Source organism: Salvia splendens, chromosome 10, assembly GCF_004379255.2.
Source record: "Salvia splendens isolate huo1 chromosome 10, SspV2, whole genome shotgun sequence".
Taxonomy (NCBI): Eukaryota; Viridiplantae; Streptophyta; class Magnoliopsida; order Lamiales; family Lamiaceae; genus Salvia; species Salvia splendens.
Window position 1 is genome coordinate 6,931,766 of NC_056041.1, and position 18,502 is coordinate 6,950,267.

Consider the following 18,502-nt stretch of genomic DNA (forward strand, 5'->3'; position numbering starts at 1 on the left):
GTAGTACTTCTATACTATAATACTCCGTATGTACAATATGCATCACTGACTTATCTCTATTCCTTCGCGCTACTCTAGATTTGTATCTTAAGGGAATATCAATGGTTCTTCAATACGGGTAGTTTCTAATTTTAAAACTGCTCAATATCTAGTGAGATTAAACTGTAAAAGTCTTGAAAGCTTAGGTACCTGTTAGCAGAGAAGAGTTTAAGATTCCTAACCTTTAAATTCAAGGACTCCATCAAGTTTAGGCAACATAAAGTCATAAACTGAATGCGTTCGTTGTGCTTCAGTATAGTGGTGGTATACTAAAGACGAAACCACTCTTCAAATGAACATCTTGATTGATGGCCGTCTCAACAACTAACAATGATAATTTGAACTTCCCTACAGTCCTTGTTACCATGAGAAAACATGCCCTGGTTCAACCATCATTTCCTAACACAGGGTATCTTACTTCACAGAAACACTATATCATCATTTTTTAATTAATTGTAGTTTTAATCACATTTATAATAAAAAAAAGAGCAAAAAAAAAGGAGTTTGTCAGTCACTTTAAGTTGCAACATGGTCACTGACTCGCCAGAATAGCAACCTTATGAAAATGTAGACATCTTTATAGACAAGCAGCTTATAGGAAGCAACAAATAATAAGGCAAGTTGCTTATGAATCAAAATGTAGCAATTGGATTTAGAATCCCAAATCCTCCCAGAAACATAAATCCGTTTTGTTTATGTAGATAAAAAAAACATGTAATTACATCTAGATCCATCCAGCTAAGCCATATTTTTCTGCCACATTGTACATTACCAATTCCCCCCAAACATGGCCAAACAGACGCTCCCCTCCAACGACAAAGGTAAGAGCCCATGAAGAAAGAACTGTTGTGAAAAGGAGGAAACCAATTGCTGATCCAACAAGATCTGTAGAAAGCAACTACAGCTCAGTAACTAGCATTTGGTGGTGCTAAAACAAGACAAACATCAAAAGACAAAACTTGAAGAATAAAGCTTTTATCCCTATTAACATTTTACAGAAGGAAAGAAGTGTATTCATGGGCATTCAAAAAAGTGGGTATATGTACATGATTTTCTGTCTACATATTGGTACTCCTATTATCTTTCAGTTTATAAGAATCACCAAGACCCAAGGTAGCTGTGTGAATAGGCAAACATGTCAAATTCCAAATTTGTAACCACTTCATCTAGGTGTGATTGCAATCTTAGTTCAATGTTATCAAGCTTGTACCACATTCCTTAGATGTAACAATACAGACCTACCAACCAGTGAATTCGGTCGAATTCACTATTTAAACTACAGAAAATGAACTTAGAACAACATAATACACAATTAATCAGTAGATTAGCTGACAAATAAATAAACCTATAAAACAGAGAGATATTTAGGGCACACTTACAACGGCGGAGGCGCGGGTGAGATTGATGAGAATGGGGGTGGCGGAGGACAGGCCAGAAGTAGAAGCAACTAACCGCCCATAGGAAAGGTAGGAACAAAAACCCCAATTTGAAGAATCTGCGGGCGTAGGTTAGCGATTCTTCATGAGAGAGGCCGAGAGGGCCGTCGATCGTGGGCCATTCGATCCGCACCGATCTACCTGTAGAAGATGAAGCCTCGTCGGTGGTAGGAAGAAGGTTCCCGGCGCCGGCGACGGGGTGGAGATTGGACAAGGCTGCCCTTGAATCGTCGTCCATGGCAGGAATGGTTTGGTAAACAAACTGTCGCTCTTCATTTTTTATACGTATATTGAGTAGTACTTACTTTGGCTTTGGCTTTGGCTCATCATTTCCAAGTGCTTACATAATTGAGAGACATTATTTTATTTTATCTATTCTAATACTCCTAATTAATTACACTAGTTTCTTCAAATGAATGGTAAAACAATTTCAAGGGTAATCTTGTAATTATAATAGTATGAACCAATAAAATGTGCAATTATAATCCAAAATAGAAATTTATGATAGATCATGTAGAGATAGGAAGTGAGTTTTGGGAGGTTTATTAACTCCTACGGTAATCAATAAGTTCATTTGGATAGATCTAAGCAGTTTCTTACTTCGACCCAATTTATTCATTAATCTTGATGTGAAATTTTGGGAGATCTTTTCCAATTTCATTCAGTTTTGCTAATGATTTTTTTTTATCTAACTTATAAAGAAATGCTTTGGTTAATAGTGTTTCTGATAAGTGTAAATGCTGGATTCCAACTCAACCAAAACTACATTCTTATAAAAGAATGAAGAACTCAATATATGAGAGTAAAAGACTAAAGACAAAAAGGAAATAGAAGAACCAAATCTAATTTGCTAGCCACCTGTATCAGATTCAAAAAATGAAAGTGATACACTTTTGAATATTTGATAGACAACTAAGAAAGGAAATTGTTATTCACTTTTCATGCACGAATGGAACACCATAGTATAAAACACACATAACTTTGTGTATTTATCTTTATGTATGATGCATCGACTAATTTTCATCATAAGGTTTATTAGTCTAAAATCAAACATGGAACACGATTGTTGATATATGTTTTACACGAGTAGATATACATGTTAATCAGGACTTAACAAACATTACAACCAGCAATTTTAAGCAGCAAGATAACCTCCTCCAGAATCTCTATCACTGCCTCAAATGATGGTTTTTGGCAACTATCTTTGCTACAACACTGTTTTATCAGTCTGCCAAAAAGGAGAATTCATGTCATATTACATCTACATTCACATCTAATAATCGTTCTTTCACAACAATAACTGCAGTTAAAAAAGTTATAATCAAATACTTTGTTTAGATATGGTCTCAAAAGGGAGTTTAATTAGACGAACTCAGTTGAGCTATCCCACAAACACAGGTTTTTTAAATGCCTATATTTTGTTATATAGATATGCAGAAAGATTTCTTTCCATAGAGAAATCTTCTTCTCCTGAATGACAACAGTACAATAAAATAAATTTTGTGTACTATATCAGGAGAGGCCTTGAAACATTTTCCAGCACTTTACTTCCGATGCTCAAAATATAATCGCCATATGTGACTCGGTAATGTCTAGGCTGGGTTATTAACAGAGATTCTTCAACCTTAATGTTTACAAAAAATCTAATTGACTTGTCTATGCTATAAAGAAACATATACTTTTATAAACTATAGATATTTTTTCGTCTTGGAAGAGATATAAAGAATGCCAAGTGAGGAGATAAACAGATTTTCAAATTAAGAAAGGATGAGAAAAACAGCTTAATAGGAACCAAAAGTACAATCAACTTACTGAAAGATTTGCCCCGGGCACCCGCTTATGTTGAACTTCTTCTCGAACTCAACAGACTTCAGATGCATATAGTCATACATATTGGTGATCGGTTTTCCTTCCAACATCTATATAGTATTTATGATCCAAGAAAATACCATTTGTAAATTCATAATCATACTTCTCAATCCTATAATTAGGAATGAAACGTACAATACCATGAGATTAGGAATGAATAGTACAAACCATACAATTAGGAAATCAATCATGAAATTAGGAATGTAAGAAAATTGTGATTATATTCTCTTTCTGTTCGTGCATCTTAGATGAATAAATTGTATACAATACTCAGAGCTGTGTATTGAAAAATCCTGAAAGAATTATTCATGAAAGCCCTTCACCACTAGGGACATGCAACTAGGAAATAGAGATAAAGCTGATGTTAACCAAATATATAGATCAAACTCAATTTTGACTTTCAGACATAAGGTCCAATCAGGTAAAAATCCAATTCTCATATGCAATGATCAATTTCAATTGCTCAACAAAAATCTATTTTTACAAGGACAGGATCCAATAAGTAAAAAAATTTATATACCTGATGAAAGATATGTCCGAAGTCATAGATGTCTTTGTTGGTGTCATATGAAGCATCAAGGTTGTCAGAAGAATCTTCTAACCAAGCTGCATCATGAGGACGAAGAAGATTCACTACCATGTTAAAATCTTGATACTAAACTTTCAGCCTTGTATACTGTGGACGTACACTTTTCAGAATTTGGGTGTATTTGCTCATACAACATTTGAATCCAATACTCTCCAATCTTGACTTGGTCGCCTTCATCGATTAGCAAGTTCCTGAATAGTACATAAAGAAATGCAGTAGGTCAAAGCCGTGAACGGGGACAATAATATGGAGTTAATCACGAACTCACATGATTGATAAGCAATTATTATCAAATTACAAATCACATGTATAGTAAATAAGAAATTTGTAAAACTTGTTGCCGACTTATAACAAAAGGATATACTTTTGGCTGACAATATCGAACTTTATATTTCATCTAATTTTGCTAACGAATTGGATTCTGGCCCAATTTTATGTTGACATAGCCGTCTGAATATCTGAGGTGGTGAAATCGGCCTACACTTCTTACCAAAAGCTATCATTTTCGACTGAAATTGTATTGTTGTACATGATTAACTGAAATAGTATATATGAACACGATGGCGGAATATGGATGGTATACATTTTGGTTAGCAAAACCAAATGAAACGCAAACAGATTCTTAAGTTGTTGCGCAAAATACAAATTTGGTCAAAGTTCTTAAATTTACATGCTATTATCCCTTTTATTTTATGTGGACAAAAAGTTTCATAAGGCATCAAGATATGCAAGAGTTGCATACTAGGATTGTAAATAATATATCAAGCTCTCCATGAAAAGAGACCATTTTTTCAATCAACAATAATATCAACATTTTTAAGCATCAGGGTGAAATTGCAATAATTTTGGCTGCAGAAACTTGGAGTAACATTTTAACATAAGCCTTAATTGAACTCAAAGGTTCAATGACATGTTCGGTCGTAATCGATCAGAAGAAAAGAGACTATACATATGCTCCAACATCAACCATAACCAAGTTTGAAAGACTAGATAACAGACTTGCAAAGTAAAAGGTAGCAGCTGATAATATAATCTAAGAGAGGAAATTTCTGTACACAACATAGCAGCTCAACTTTAATTTGACGTTCCACACGCAGTTCTATGTTTGTGAAGACTTCACAAAGAAAATGCTCACCTAGTGTCCAAATGGTTGTGAACAATGGGTTGGGGTTTGTGCTGATGAAGATAATTCATTCCCCTGGCAATCAGTGTATAATTTGCTTTAATATTGATAAGCACTTGTTGCAACAAAACAAGTTAAAGAAACAATCTGAGATTATGTGTAAAGCAACCATGGATATTATTTATAGAGCATCCAACCTAGCAATATCAAGTGCGTAACGAAGACAAGTTGCAGGGTCCAACTTCCCTTTTTTGGCCAAAAGGTCATCCAAGTTGCCCTGATACATTAGAATGAATGTAAAAAAGATACTACTATATGTTAGTTGCTTGTACTGTATTATCTGGTATACGAAGTCGTAGTGGGGATCATAAGGTTTTACTATAAATGGGGATCATAAGGTTCTAGCTTCTAAATGCACATGATTATAAATGTTATTCTTTTCTGTCTTTCTCTTTAACCCTATGACTGAGGTCTTCCTCCATGAAAAATCAATTTATTCTGGTGTCCAAGCAGGCAAGCCTGTATTCCTTTATTTGAATAGGAATAATTACAAGCATTGTTTACATCTAAATCTCTGATATCAGCTAAAAGTATTCATGTTATAAAAACAACTGGATGAAATTAAAGGCTATGATTTGTAATTCCATTAAAATGTGGAACTAATTTATAAACTTGTAATTACATATGGGATTTAATTGCTAATTATGATTTTGGACATGAATAGTCTTGCTGATGAACCCATGCCGAAAAGATACACTTATTGATTAAAACTAAGATGTAAAATTGTTACCTTTGGCAAGTGTTCAGTGATTAAAATAATTTCTTCACCCTGCACTATTGATCCAAGAAATTCCAAAATATTTGGATGTCGAAGTTCACCAAGAAGAGTATTATCCTTAGCAGTCAGCACCCTACATCGTGTTCAAATTATCTTGTAAGACCAATAATCAGTATAAATTCTTAACAAGGATGGGTTTCAAGGTCATCAGGCAAACATTTTCACAGGATGCTGTATGTGTCTGGAGATGACTGTTTTAACAACACAAGTTCCACGCCACTTGACCTTTTCCGACTCACCAAATAGGCCCTAAAAATACAGTAAACCATAAAACAAAGCCTCATTAGTTTAATTTAATTGCATATTAGATGGTTATTGCAACTCTCCCTGTCTATCTTTACTAGGTGGGGACTATTTCTATGAGATGATTGGCTGGGACCATAAACATTATATTTTTGGAGGCATATAACAACACTAGATAAAGAGACCATCGGGTTTCCCACAACCTCTTGCTAATTCAACCTAAACACTCTATATACCTGAGCTGTCTAGATAGCAAACACTCATGTTAGCACCGAAAGACCTTGATTGTTGATAGGGGGTTGAGCGGAATAGGTAACTATGATACCTGTTTGATTATGGATGAATTCTGTAAATTCAGCTCAGAGATATCAATATTCTCCTGTGGATCATCCTCAAGACATACATGCTGCACAAAATTACGGGCCACACCGTGAATGAGATTTCAAATGGCGAGAGGCATATGCAACGATCAATTTACAGATTCCACTGAAAAATAAAGTGTGTGTGACAGGATAAATGCTTTTCAAGATTACAGTTTGCAACTCTCTTGGAAGACATCAGACAACAATGAACTTGAGGGTATATAAGAACATACTTGAGCAGTGCTGTGTGAATATCCAATATGCAATTATTGGCTCAAGATAGACTCAAACAATTGCAGATTACGTACCCAGAGGAAAAGAACTTATAATACTAATAATGGACACAATTCTATATCACCTGGTTAACAATACGATGGAAGTGAACAAAACGAGTATTTATTTAGCGAGTATAGCCAAATCGGTGCATTTAATTCTGGACTATCATTGACTGTGAATTCCCTCAAAGCTTAACTATGTCAGCACTGATTTCGGATATATTCAGAGATTTAGTATAGAGCTGCTCAACAGAGAAAATGAATGGCCTCAAAATTAGCAGAGGATTTTCGTAGATGTTACCATCTCATGGTCTTCCATAAGATCTCGACCTCCATTTAGTTCAAGGATCCTGCAGATATCTCGATGCTGATACAGCTTTGCATCTGCCAATGGCTGATCAGGAAGATAAAAAACAATAACACTATGTGTCATACTAACAAAAATCTACTATCATATAAGCAAGGGTAACAATAATAAATGAATATGCACTTCCGTGACACAAAAATTCCTTGAATATCATCTTTTTTTTACCAAAAAAAGCCTAGTAATAACTAAAAGAGCATGGAGATCATCTTTTTTTCAAAAGAACCAAAAAATCAAATAAAGAACACATCCTCCACATTAAGTTCAATTTCCATGCTGACAATTATAGTTGTTGAGCTCGTGATTGAATTACTGTAATCAGTCCCAATAATTATGAAAAACTGAATTCATAAAGAGAGGTTCTGTGACAAACTATAGAAAACGGAATCAAGCCCTTTGCAAATGAAAAATAGAATTCCAAAAAGCAGGTACTCAATTCAATATCCAGAACCAAAAACCAATTGAGAATTTATTGCAAGAGAAAACGATTAGGGCGAAGAAAATCACTGTTCGTTGCCATCGATCCCTGAGATTGACGTCGGCGTTGTAGGCCAAAAGAAGCTCGACGATGGAGGCATGACCTTCGCTGGCGGCGAGATGAAGCGCAGTACGGTTATCGTAGTCCTGCACGTTGGGTGGCATTCCCTGCCTCAGCATCTCATTCAATCCAACCCTGTCTCCTCGCGAAGCAAAGCTCAGGAAATTCCCTATCATTTGCATGTCGAACCAGTAGTGATGAACGATATTCGACATTTTGCACTACCAAAACAAACTTGCTCAAATGAGCGAAAGAGAGAATGCTATGATTGGTGACAAAATTGAGTATACAACTTGATGATTTGTTTATTTTCTCCATGAACCGAGAGAGAGAGAGAGAGAGAGACAGAGAGGTGTTCAGTACTCGGTAGGAAGAGGCCAGCAAAGGCGGTTAATTCGAAGATGAAGGTTTTCGGATTCAACGTTTACCTTGGTTCCCTCGCATTTCATGTTCAGTATTTATTTTTATCTATTTTTCGATTTAAAATTTGTAAATTTTTCATTAAATTAATTATTTTGTAAAAATCATTGGAGTATAAATTTTTTTTGGGACGCAATTTTACTTTGATTCCACTAATCAAAGTATACCTTTCTTATCTTATACTAGTACATTGATTCAACTATCATTTTTCTTTTTTTAATTTAATTAGTTTTCCTTTTTATGCTGATTAATGTTTTGCGTAATGATTTCTGACTTGAGGAGGCCTAACAGAGAAAATTACTACCAATAAACTATATGGAGTATTTGTTCTGATTTTAATTTAGAGAAAATATTACTAGCATGGAACTAAAGTTCAGGCTATAATTTAAGAATGTACATTTGGAAACCCACTGCATCCCAAAGTACAAGTGATAAATTGGTAATAATCCATGAGAAGAAAGAACTGCAATAATCGACACATTGATTCAACAAGAAGTCTACCCCTAAAAAGAAAATTTCAGAAGGTGATGAAAATCACTAAAAAAGACAGATATTCACACAACGCAAACTGAAAGACAATCAGGAAAACTCCCAACACACATATGACCACGTGAAATGACGTTGTCAGCAACTCCATCAGCGTGCACGATGGCACTACAGAGTTTCGATGTGAAACAGGGCAAGGACGAAGGGGTAGTTCCACATTCATCATGAAGGCTCAGTCCCATCGTGAAGAGCACAGCACACAGTTGCCTTTTGATGTCCTTTGTAGACTTTGATCTCCTCACCGGTGGACATGGACCACAATCTTGCAGTTGAATCCGATGAAGCTGCAATCAAGTTTTCCAAGTGTTCAAGAAAATGTAGCCGCATATATGTTTTTCAATGCACGATCTAGACTGACTAGTAAAAGGGCCTTTTTACTTTGAGTGGTAGATTAGATTGATGATACATAGTATTATTGAGTGTGAAGGAATAACGATCAGACAAGCTCAAAATTGTCTGATATCTAAGTTATCATCCTAAGCAAGAGCACTCTCTAAAATCCAATCAGTATCAATGTCATAGCATCGAGAAACAAAATAAGGTGAGCATCTTTAGATGACGATCACAATAAATTCAATATCAAGGGAGATTGCCTTTTGAAGAAGCATACCCCAAAACAACATGACTTTAGCTTATCACTAGTACGGAGTAATATGGATTTATGATCAAATGACAATACCTGTGATTAGGAAAGCACCATCGACGGAGAAAACACAGTCCCAAACCCAGCGCTGGTGACCTGAAAGTATACATTATATTTTCATAGACTGTACGTGATACAAAAAAAAGCACTACAAATAACACCCTATTCATTGGATAAAATTACATACCTACTAGTGTTTTTTCCAACGTAAAACCATCCACGTTCCATATTTTGACAGTACCATCCGAAGATGCAGTAGCCAGATACCTGGAACAGCCATTTTCAAACGATAAGTCTTCCCATCTCAGTAGCTAAAAAGGAACCCAAAACGACAATGTAAAATATTGGCAATACGAGGTTGGATCCTGACCGATTAGGCTCACACAATTCTGGTGAAAGCAGACACTTAAGTATATATTGATCATGAGCTTGAAGTTTATGAAGTGGCTCGAAGTTGGTCATAGTCTGCACATGAAGAATACTTGTGAATATTAAACTATCAATGACGATGGAGGTAAAGCCAGACAAGCACATAAATTCATGTACGTGTCACCTGCGTTCCTTGCATTAAACGCCACACATAGCATGTTCCACGGTTATTTGCTGCAACCACCAAGCTGCCGTCCCACATTACAGTTAAGGATCGCACTGCTGTATCGACTTCTGGTACCTAAATCATGAAATTGTACAAATTTTGTCCAACTATCATCAACTTTGCCAAAGAATAGTGCAACACAAGGTCTTACTAGATGAGAGCCAGCTACATACCAACTCACAACTGCAAGAATTTGCTGTCAAATCCCAGACTCGGATATTACCATTTTGGTCCCCAGAGATCAGTTCAGTCTGCATGTTACCAAATAGACAAAAGGGTAAATCCATCTTAAGGACTTTGGAGCCAAGAAAAATCATATTAACATGTGAGCATAGAGATGGAAAGTGCAAGTTTTGAGTCGGAAAATTCATAGAAAAACAAATGGCATAATAATTGTATTACAATGCCTCTAATACAAAAAATTTCAGAACAAAATGCATCAAATGAAAAAGTAGATTTCTCTCACCTGATTGGGGTGCAAAACCACTGTGTTAACTGCTGCACGACTTTCATATTCTCTCTGGCACCCTGGTGCTCTAAACCATTCAATAAAAAAAAGTGCATCTAATTAACATCAAATGTTAGTTAAGATACAAACAATGTAGGAATTCTCACTATCGCTAAGCTAAAGTATATACCTTAAATCCCAAATCTTCACAGTGCCATCTTCAGATCCTGAATACATCCAATTTCCATCGCATTGAAATCCAACAGCCATTACATTATTAGTGTGTGAATCATAGCTCATCACCTGATTATTAAAACAGATAATGTAGTTGTAAGATGCCAAATTAAGGGTTGACTCTCTTAAAAGGAGGGACATTGCGTTAATGAGTAGTCTGTATAAATGAAGGCGAGAAACATACTGGCTGAGGGCTGTTTGCATTGACATCAAACAGTCGAATATGAGGATTTCCGGCTGCAGCCAGGTAGCGCTTATCAGGTGTAATCTCAAGCCTGTTCACTTGCTGCAAGAGGGAACAATTCATCACATTCTAGGAAAATTCTCAAACCTTTCTTTGCTCAGCGAGACACTTAAATTGAAACCACTAAGATTGCCCATCCAATGTTTCATCCCAAGAATATTGCAGAAATACCTATCATATTCTATTGGAACTCATAAAATTTTCCCAATTCAAGAATCTTGCATATTGTCACCTCCAACAAGCTGACTCCTTTTCACTCAAATCCTGAGTTTGCACATGATCAAACATTTTAGGAAAAATCTTTTCCTCAAACCTAGCTTCACTAAATTTTTTTAAAATAGTCCATTAGTGTTTACATTTTCAAGCAACTCACATCAAAATTCCCCAATTCAAGAGTCCACCATTTTGACCTCCGACAGGCTAACATTTATCACACATTAAAATTCACATGGTCGCACGTTCAAATACTTACAAAAATGGATGAAGAAAGATAATCAAATTGAGAACTTTTTTAGACACACCGATTCAGGGTACTGGATTGTTCGATAGCAGCGCCCGCTTTTTGCTTCCCAGAAACGAATTGTGTGATCGTAGCTTGCAGTAGCCAGAACAACTGATGGTTGTTGACTCATCTTTAATCTCTATTCTCCTTCAAACAAAAAACAACGGGATGATCCCTAGTGCAACATAAGAGTTGTATAATCAACATGGCCGATGAAAAAAGAAATAGAATCTGTTCTTATTTAGGTCAAATACATTACCTGAGGAATTAGTTGAAGCCGGGAAACTTAATCCATCATAATAAGAGTTGAGCAGAGATTCTGTGTTTTCCCTCTTTTCTTTTTGGCCCAATAAGCGAAGTCCTTTCGCTGGAGAAAGAGAAAATGGCGGACTGATTTAGAGTGAGAATCTCTTTCGCGGTATCATCCACTCGAATCGTAGCGCGGCGTTTGGCGAGGGAGAGCGCGAGCGCCTGAAATAAATCAAGTGTTTTTTCTTAACCTTTTTTCATTAATTTTACAATTCAATTAGTATTATTAAAATTAATAATTACGCCTACAAAGGTAAGTTTGGAAAAATCAAGAAAAATCTAATTTTATGGAATTTATTAATTTTTGTCACATAAGAAAGGTCAGGAAAAGACATTTTATTACTTCACTCCAATTTTTGTTCCACAAAATGGTACGTGCTTCTTAACTTTTTATTTTCGGACATATAGTTCGTTTAGTTTCATTTGGTGTTAAGAATATATTTGTGAAAAAGTGTTAGGTTGGCGTTAAAAAAAACTCACACATTAAATTTTAGCGCTTGATAGATGACGATGACGTGTCCCGTAGGAGCTCCAAGGTTTTTAAATACTTATCAGTTTTTGTTGCAAATGCCAAGATAACATTCAACATTTCAAAAGAATCATATGCAGTGTTCCAAAAATATTTTTTGGTGCTCAAATATGAATGGTGTAATGTAATTTCGTAGTGTATTTAAATTTAATAAAGGAGTACTTGAAATTTTAGTTTCATCTCTTTTCTAAATTGTTTTATGTAATTAGAACCAATGATTAATAATAACTAGTACTACTAACTTTAATCTTTTGATCTTCAAAGTAGATTATCATCACAAATTAATTTTATCAAATTAGTGATAATATCAATATCCCCTAATAGAAGAAAATCAAATAATCTCTATAAGGAATAAAATAATTTAAAAAAAAAAGAGAGTGTAGCATCGTGTATAATGAATAAATGATCGTCTCTGGAGTCACCTGAAAGCATCAAAATTGAGACGCCGGCCACCCCGTCGCGGCGCATCCACCTGGCAACAATCACCCCTCGCCACGTCATCCCTCGGCAGCAGCTGCTCTAATCCCACACATATTCTTGCAACCCTGGATTGCCAACATTTAATTCCTCTCCGACAAATCAAGAAAAAGGATCACATTTAATTTTCTGCCCCGCAATCACCAATTCTCCTCTAAAATGGCCCCCTCCAGGAAGTTCAGGTCAATGAAGGAGATCATGAGGGTGGCGAAGCGTGTGGCAGAGCCCGACTCCAGCGACGAAGATGACGACCATCTGGTCTGCCAGCATTGCGGGGAGGGCAATCGGGCCGAGGAGCTCGTCTTGTGCGACAAATGCGAGAGAGGCTACCACATGCTTTGCCTCCGCCCGATTATGACCCGCCTCCCAATCGGCCCCTGGTGCTGCCCCGCTTGCTCCGGCGACGTTAATCGCCCTATCAAAAGTGCGAATTCTTTTTTTACTCTCACACACTCGCGTCTTTGCGTGTCTACATGCATGATTTTATTAATGTGATCGATCTATTTCTTGCCACAGAGAGAGGATGCTAATTAGTGGTCCCATTTGTTTCTTCTTTTTGAGATTCATTGGTTTAGCCAATCATTCATCTTTTGTGTTTTTATGCATACAGGCTTCAAGGGTTTTGCTCGCAAGAAGCTTGCTGAATTTTTTAAGATTGAGCAGAATGTTATGTTCACAAGGAAATGCACTTCTTCTCTTCAAGGTAGAGTTTTTGTTTTAATTTATAAAATAATTGAGTTCACTGTGCTAGCAAAGTCTTGAAGAAGAAGTTATTCTGATGATGATGATTAGGTACTTTTTAATTGAGGAAACTTTAGCAGATGCTTATGTTAACTTCACATTAAAAGACCATTTGCTCTGAAAAGTTCCAATCCTCAAGATTCAAGTGTCTTGTCTGATTGTTATCACAAACAGAAGCTCAAAGGCACATGTTTAAACAGCTTGGGTTCATAGATGAGTGATGTATTTTTCTTGCTCTTTATGCTGCTAAAGATCTAAACTTAGTATGAGTATGTATATTTCATGCTCATGTCTTTTATGGAATGCGATTGTCACTGCACTTAGCAAATCTCGTGTCTTCCGTTATAATTTAGAGTGAATGAATATGTTCCGTATAATTCATGAGCGTTTCGCTCTATCAACACCAGTCTTCTGTTAGCTTATTAACAGTTTCTAGAAGTTCTGAAAGTGTGTGTGGTTACATCCTCGTTCAACCTCATCAGCCGAGGAGAATAGAATTACTAATTCTGAACAAGTTTGAAGGTGTGCTTTGTTAGTATTTTTGAGGTGGAGCTTTGATGCCCATCTCCAGACAACTAGCTGATGCGGAAAAAGAAAAGGCTTCGCTTTAAACACTTGTTTTTGCAATTTGATTTAACTTAGATTTCTAGCATTACTGTGGGAACATCTTTGCCTATCCATTAGTTGGATGAGTATATTTAGAAACTGCAATTATGAGTGTGCAATAGATTAGATGAAGCATGAGATGTATAAACCCTACCGATTCAGATGTCAAGAAACTGGTGGTATTATAGTATGATTCAGATTAGGATATTAACTAGTGGATGTTTGATAACCCCTTATAGTCGACTGATGTATGCTTCGCCTTTCTCCTTATTGGGAGGAAGATTTTCACCAGTTGTATCTTTCCATTTCTGATCTCAGATGTCAAAAGACGACGCAGGCGAGGTACGTTAGTGTTCCAGAAAAAGCGCAGGAGATTGTTGCCATACGTTCCATCAGAGGATCCAGCAAGAAGACTCGCACAGATGAGATCGCTTGCTCTGGCTTTGACATCTGACAACATGGAATTCAGCAACGATCTCAATTACAGATCCGGGATGGCTCCTAGAGAAGCCAACCAATCCAGATTTGAAATCGGAGGCATGCAGGTCCAGTTTGAGACTTATGTAATTTAACTAAATTATGATTTTTTCCGTTGCTGATGACTCATCCTCTGGTTGTGTTTATCAGGTTCTGTCGAAGGATGATACCGAGATATTGAAATACTGTAGGGCCATGAGCAAAAGAGGGGAATTCCCACCTCTTAAGGTGACATTTGATCTATATGAAGGGTAATAATGCGCGCAACTGTTTTAGCTTTTGCCCCATCATGTCTTACACACAAGTGTAACTTGGCGTCGTACTGTGTTTATCTGCAGCTATACGGTAGAAGTTGACGGGCCTATAAAGGACATGACAATAATTGCTGAGTATGCCGGGGACGTGGATTACATCAAGAATCGAGAGAAAGACGACTGTGACAGCATGATGACCCTTCTTCTTGCAAGCGATTCTTCCAAGAATCTAGTCGTCTGTGCAGACAAGCTTGGGAACATTTCTCGGTTTGTCAGTGGCATAAACAATCATACAGTGTAAGCCTTCTGTTGTTTTCGGATTCAAGTGCTAAAAATAGTACATAACATTACACGTAAATTTGATTCGTGCAGGGAAGGGCGGAGGAAGCAGAATACGAAATGCGTGAGATACAGCGTGGATGATGCATGTGTGGTGCTTTTGATCGCGACGCGTGATATTGCAAAGGGGGAAAGGTTATACTATGATTATAATGGCTATGAGCATGAATATCCGACCCATAATTTTGTTTAAGCCTCTCACATACTATTTCAGATAAGACTAGTTGATATCAAATTTTCCTTTTAAGACCACAGTAATGCAGGCAGATCTTTTCTTTTTTTTTTACTCCTTGAAACTAGAAAATTTTTTTAGGTATTATTTTGAGATTTTCTTGAGAAAATGCATGTTCTAGTTGGAAATTAAGTCAGCTGGCACAGTAGCTCAAGTTGCTTGTGGATTGGTGATTTTGATGTGTATATTTAACTAGAAAAGCTCTTGACTACAAATATATAAAGCTTATTGTAGAAGTTCTAAAGTAAAATTATGTTTGTTGCTGGATTGAAACCATAGAAAATTTGTGGAAATAATTTATCAAGATTGAGTCAATCACATTTGTCCTATAATGAAAAGCTTTCTTTCCTTTTTCTTCTTCTTTATTCTTTTTTTGCTGGGATTCCCTTTTTTTATTATTATTGTTGGCTTTTGCCTTTTTGGTGTGTGTATTTGAGAATTCTAGAGAGTTGCTAAATGCTATCTAACTCTAGCTAAAATACACATGTACACAGCTAGGCAGAAGTTGGAATGTCATACCAAAAAATAAATTTTTGATTCATTTTACGGTATGTTTTTCAGTGCTAGAGGAAAAACTGCACTTTTATTGGGTAGCTAGATAAAGTTGGCTCGTAGGCCAATTCTTATTTATGTCTAAAGCGAAATAAAAAAAATTGTTAAATGACAAAATTGTTTTTATGGTATTTGCTCTTTGCATTTGCCACTTTTTAAGTGTCTTCACTTTTGGGAGGTAGTCCATGGTCCAATAAAACTGCAATTTGATGTTGCTTTAAGTGATCGGCTTCAAAAATTATTTGAGGTATATGTGGCTGTTGTGGTCGGCTGTAAAAGACAGAGAAAAATAAATCATGCTTGAAAAATTAGATTTGACAAACTCAGACATAGAAAAATAAATTAGATATGACAAAATCAGAATATAGACGCGTTATTTCCTCTATAATATATTCGGAAAGTTGGGCCTCAAGAATTGGGGGCGAGAAATATATCAGATATTCGTAAAATTTGATTCCGAATTAAACCGAAATTTAAATCTTGGTTCGGATTATTGGTTCGGATCGAATTTTAAATAAATTCTGATATTTTGGATAGGATATTTTAAAATCTGAAAATCCAATATATATCTATATAGTATAATATAAATGTATTATAACTATAAATGTAACAAATATAAAAAATTTGTGTTGAACAATACTAAAATCTAATTGTATTTGGTGATTAGATTTTTCAAATTTTGGCACTAATTTTTTTTATTTTTGGTACTCCATTGAATTTTTAGATATTTTTATGCAATTTCAAAATTTTCAGATTAGATTAGATTTGGTAGTTTGGATTTTAAATTTTCAAACAATTACAGTCCGATCGAATTTATTATTAATAAAATTTTGAATTTTGAATTGGATCGGATTGGGAAAACCCGAATACTCAAGAATCTCATTCCACAAGTTGGTCATTTCCCAATTAATGGCAAGTTAGCACTAAGTTTTATTAGACTAGTAAGTATTTCAGAAGTTAATTTGCTAGTGAGTAATGTTATGCTGATCAGTTTATTTACAAATTAAATTTAGCCTACTTGTTTCATATATTAAGCCCTAGTGCAAAAACTAAGAATTGGAAGTGGTATAGTTAAATAAATCAGGTAATCAGTAAAAAATATTTCCCACAAAAATAAAATAAAATAAAATAGGGCACATAATAAAGAAACTGGCCAACATACGATGCCTACATCTGACTTGAAAATGATTGCTTTGCTTCAAATACACAGTATTTATACTGTTATCAGTTATATAGTATTAGTATTTTCCAACCTTATCCTCCTTTCCATTCCTGGAATAGTTTGCAACTCAAGCCTGTTTTATCTTACTTTACAAGGCTGCTTATTTTCTCATATCCAAATAGGGAAAAATATAAAAAATAAAAGAGAAAATGGGAAGAGGATATTTATTGCAAGCCAAAGCAATTATAGTTTGGCAGGCACATAAGTTGTCCTGCGATATAACCTGGTTAGTTACTATAAAATGTCTTAATACTTTGTAACATATATAAATTTGTTTAAGAAACGAAAACTATATTGTGTATTTAATTTTTTCTAATTAGATGTTGGTTTGTGTCATTATTTCCTTAATGGACCCAACAAAATCAATAGTGGCAAATACACACCATTTTGACACAACAACGTTTAAAGAATCAAATCCGTTTATGATGGAAATATTTCAAACCAATTGACAGATTAGCATGAGGATGTACACGAATACATAATTATGAGAATTTAATTTTCTTATCTGTCAAGATTTTTGCGACCTACATCAAGAATCATTGCTTTCTTTCTAAAATTAAACAGGCCAGTCTTATTTATGTGCACAGTAGCTTTCAGTTTAGACATTTGTAATATATAGTACAATTATCATATATAAAAAATATTTTTTAATGTATAAAAATGTTATTATAAAGAAAACGCCACTACCTATAAAAAAAAGTTTATTACTGTATAAAACTATTTTTATAGGATCAATTCCTATAATCGACTAATTTGTGAATTTACAATTGATGTTTAATTTGTACGTCATGACATGAGTCATGACTATACTAGTAATTAATAGGTGTACAACTGTGGTTAGCATCGGAATAAAATATATTAATGATATAAAAGAAGTTTAAGGTAAGAACTTATAAAACTCAATTACATATTCCTTTTGACGGATAGAAATTAATCACATTGCAAAGTAAGAAGTGATTTACTTCACTAACTAAGCAAAGTTCAAAGGACCTAATTGACAGGATAAATATTTTGAACGTCAACTGATGGATCCGCGAATTTCTGATGTTAGTAAATGCTGGTAGAGAATAAAGACTACGACACAATGAATTTACGTGGTTCGATTTACTGAAGTAAATCTACGTCCACGGGAAGAAGGGAGGGCAAGATTGTATTGCTTGATCTGGGATTACAGCTTACAACACAGACTTGCTATATGATATTTTATCTCTAGAGAGCTTAACCTTCTTCTATCTGATCTAAGTTCTATTTATACATTGAACTAAGATCGTGGCTTGCATCACCACTAATGATGGTTGTGGATGTCGTGGAGGTCATGGCCTAAGATCGTGGATGTAGCGTAGGTCATGGCCTACGATCGTGGCCTGAGTTGACACCACGTGGTAGTGGGTGTGTTGGAAGTTGTGGAAATCCTGTATGGGTCCACTAACTCCTTGTTCGGTCGAATACTGAGACC

The 18,502-nt window shown here is 35.5% G+C and overlaps 4 protein-coding genes across 5 annotated transcripts; 1 reads left to right on the forward strand and 3 right to left on the reverse strand.

Moving 5' to 3' along the window:
- Positions 1 to 596: 596 nt before the first annotated feature.
- LOC121750983 (probable gamma-secretase subunit PEN-2) lies at positions 597 to 1,822 on the reverse strand. The gene is made up of 2 exons (XM_042145686.1): positions 1,419 to 1,822; positions 597 to 924 (listed from the first exon to the last, which is right to left on the reverse strand). The coding sequence occupies exons 1-2, from the start codon at positions 1,711 to 1,713 to the stop codon at positions 764 to 766; spliced, it is 456 nt and encodes a 151-aa protein (XP_042001620.1). The 5' UTR covers positions 1,714 to 1,822; the 3' UTR covers positions 597 to 763.
- A 667-nt stretch (positions 1,823 to 2,489) lies between these two features.
- Positions 2,490 to 8,042, reverse strand: LOC121750924 (integrin-linked protein kinase 1-like). Its single transcript, XM_042145589.1, has 11 exons — positions 7,646 to 8,042; positions 7,076 to 7,168; positions 6,463 to 6,543; positions 6,052 to 6,143; positions 5,847 to 5,967; positions 5,254 to 5,333; positions 5,069 to 5,131; positions 4,033 to 4,124; positions 3,865 to 3,950; positions 3,288 to 3,394; positions 2,490 to 2,703 (listed from the first exon to the last, which is right to left on the reverse strand). Exons 1-11 carry the CDS (start codon positions 7,889 to 7,891, stop codon positions 2,586 to 2,588), a joined length of 1,179 nt encoding a protein of 392 aa, XP_042001523.1. The 5' UTR covers positions 7,892 to 8,042; the 3' UTR covers positions 2,490 to 2,585.
- A 474-nt stretch (positions 8,043 to 8,516) lies between these two features.
- On the reverse strand, positions 8,517 to 11,796 carry LOC121750946 (target of rapamycin complex subunit LST8-1). Of its 2 annotated transcripts, none has more exons than XM_042145619.1 (11): positions 11,568 to 11,796; positions 11,328 to 11,455; positions 10,747 to 10,848; positions 10,519 to 10,631; positions 10,347 to 10,416; positions 10,054 to 10,131; positions 9,839 to 9,955; positions 9,656 to 9,750; positions 9,473 to 9,552; positions 9,322 to 9,381; positions 8,517 to 8,926 (listed from the first exon to the last, which is right to left on the reverse strand). In XM_042145619.1, exons 2-11 carry the CDS (start codon positions 11,436 to 11,438, stop codon positions 8,805 to 8,807), a joined length of 948 nt encoding a protein of 315 aa, XP_042001553.1. In that variant the 5' UTR covers positions 11,439 to 11,455; positions 11,568 to 11,796; the 3' UTR covers positions 8,517 to 8,804. The 2 variants fall into 2 exon arrangements, with proteins under 2 accessions (XP_042001553.1, XP_042001555.1); XM_042145621.1 differs by having other exon boundaries at positions 11,328 to 11,483.
- A 749-nt stretch (positions 11,797 to 12,545) lies between these two features.
- Positions 12,546 to 15,481, forward strand: LOC121750933 (probable Histone-lysine N-methyltransferase ATXR5). Its single transcript, XM_042145597.1, has 6 exons — positions 12,546 to 13,047; positions 13,234 to 13,326; positions 14,289 to 14,515; positions 14,598 to 14,698; positions 14,786 to 14,998; positions 15,074 to 15,481. Exons 1-6 carry the CDS (start codon positions 12,783 to 12,785, stop codon positions 15,231 to 15,233), a joined length of 1,059 nt encoding a protein of 352 aa, XP_042001531.1. The 5' UTR covers positions 12,546 to 12,782; the 3' UTR covers positions 15,234 to 15,481.
- Positions 15,482 to 18,502: the final 3,021 nt, after the last annotated feature.

Bases quoted from the DNA above. Each gene is read 5' to 3' on its own strand.
- LOC121750983 (XM_042145686.1), bottom strand. From the start codon at position 1,713: ATGGACGACGATTCAAGGGCAGCCTTGTCCAATCTCCACCCCGTCGCC. The intron at 925-1,418 runs GTAAGTGTGCCC...TGCTTTCTACAG, and splicing joins TCACCCGCGCCTCCGCCGTT to ATCTTGTTGGATCAGCAATT.
- LOC121750924 (XM_042145589.1), bottom strand. From the start codon at position 7,891: ATGTCGAATATCGTTCATCACTACTGGTTCGACATGCAAATGATAGGG. The intron at 5,334-5,846 runs GTAACAATTTTA...CTAATGTATCAG, and splicing joins TCACTGAACACTTGCCAAAG to GGCAACTTGGATGACCTTTT. The intron at 5,132-5,253 runs GTTGGATGCTCT...ACTGATTGCCAG, and splicing joins TACGCACTTGATATTGCTAG to GGGAATGAATTATCTTCATC.
- LOC121750946 (XM_042145619.1), bottom strand. From the start codon at position 11,438: ATGAGTCAACAACCATCAGTTGTTCTGGCTACTGCAAGCTACGATCAC. The intron at 10,632-10,746 runs GTATGTTTCTCG...TTTAATAATCAG, and splicing joins ATGCAAACAGCCCTCAGCCA to GTGATGAGCTATGATTCACA. The intron at 9,553-9,655 runs GTCAGGATCCAA...TGGCTGTTCCAG, and splicing joins GAATTGTGTGAGCCTAATCG to GTATCTGGCTACTGCATCTT.
- LOC121750933 (XM_042145597.1), top strand. From the start codon at position 12,783: ATGGCCCCCTCCAGGAAGTTCAGGTCAATGAAGGAGATCATGAGGGTG. The intron at 13,048-13,233 runs GTGCGAATTCTT...TTATGCATACAG, and splicing joins CGTTAATCGCCCTATCAAAA to GCTTCAAGGGTTTTGCTCGC. The intron at 14,516-14,597 runs GTCCAGTTTGAG...TGTGTTTATCAG, and splicing joins TTGAAATCGGAGGCATGCAG to GTTCTGTCGAAGGATGATAC.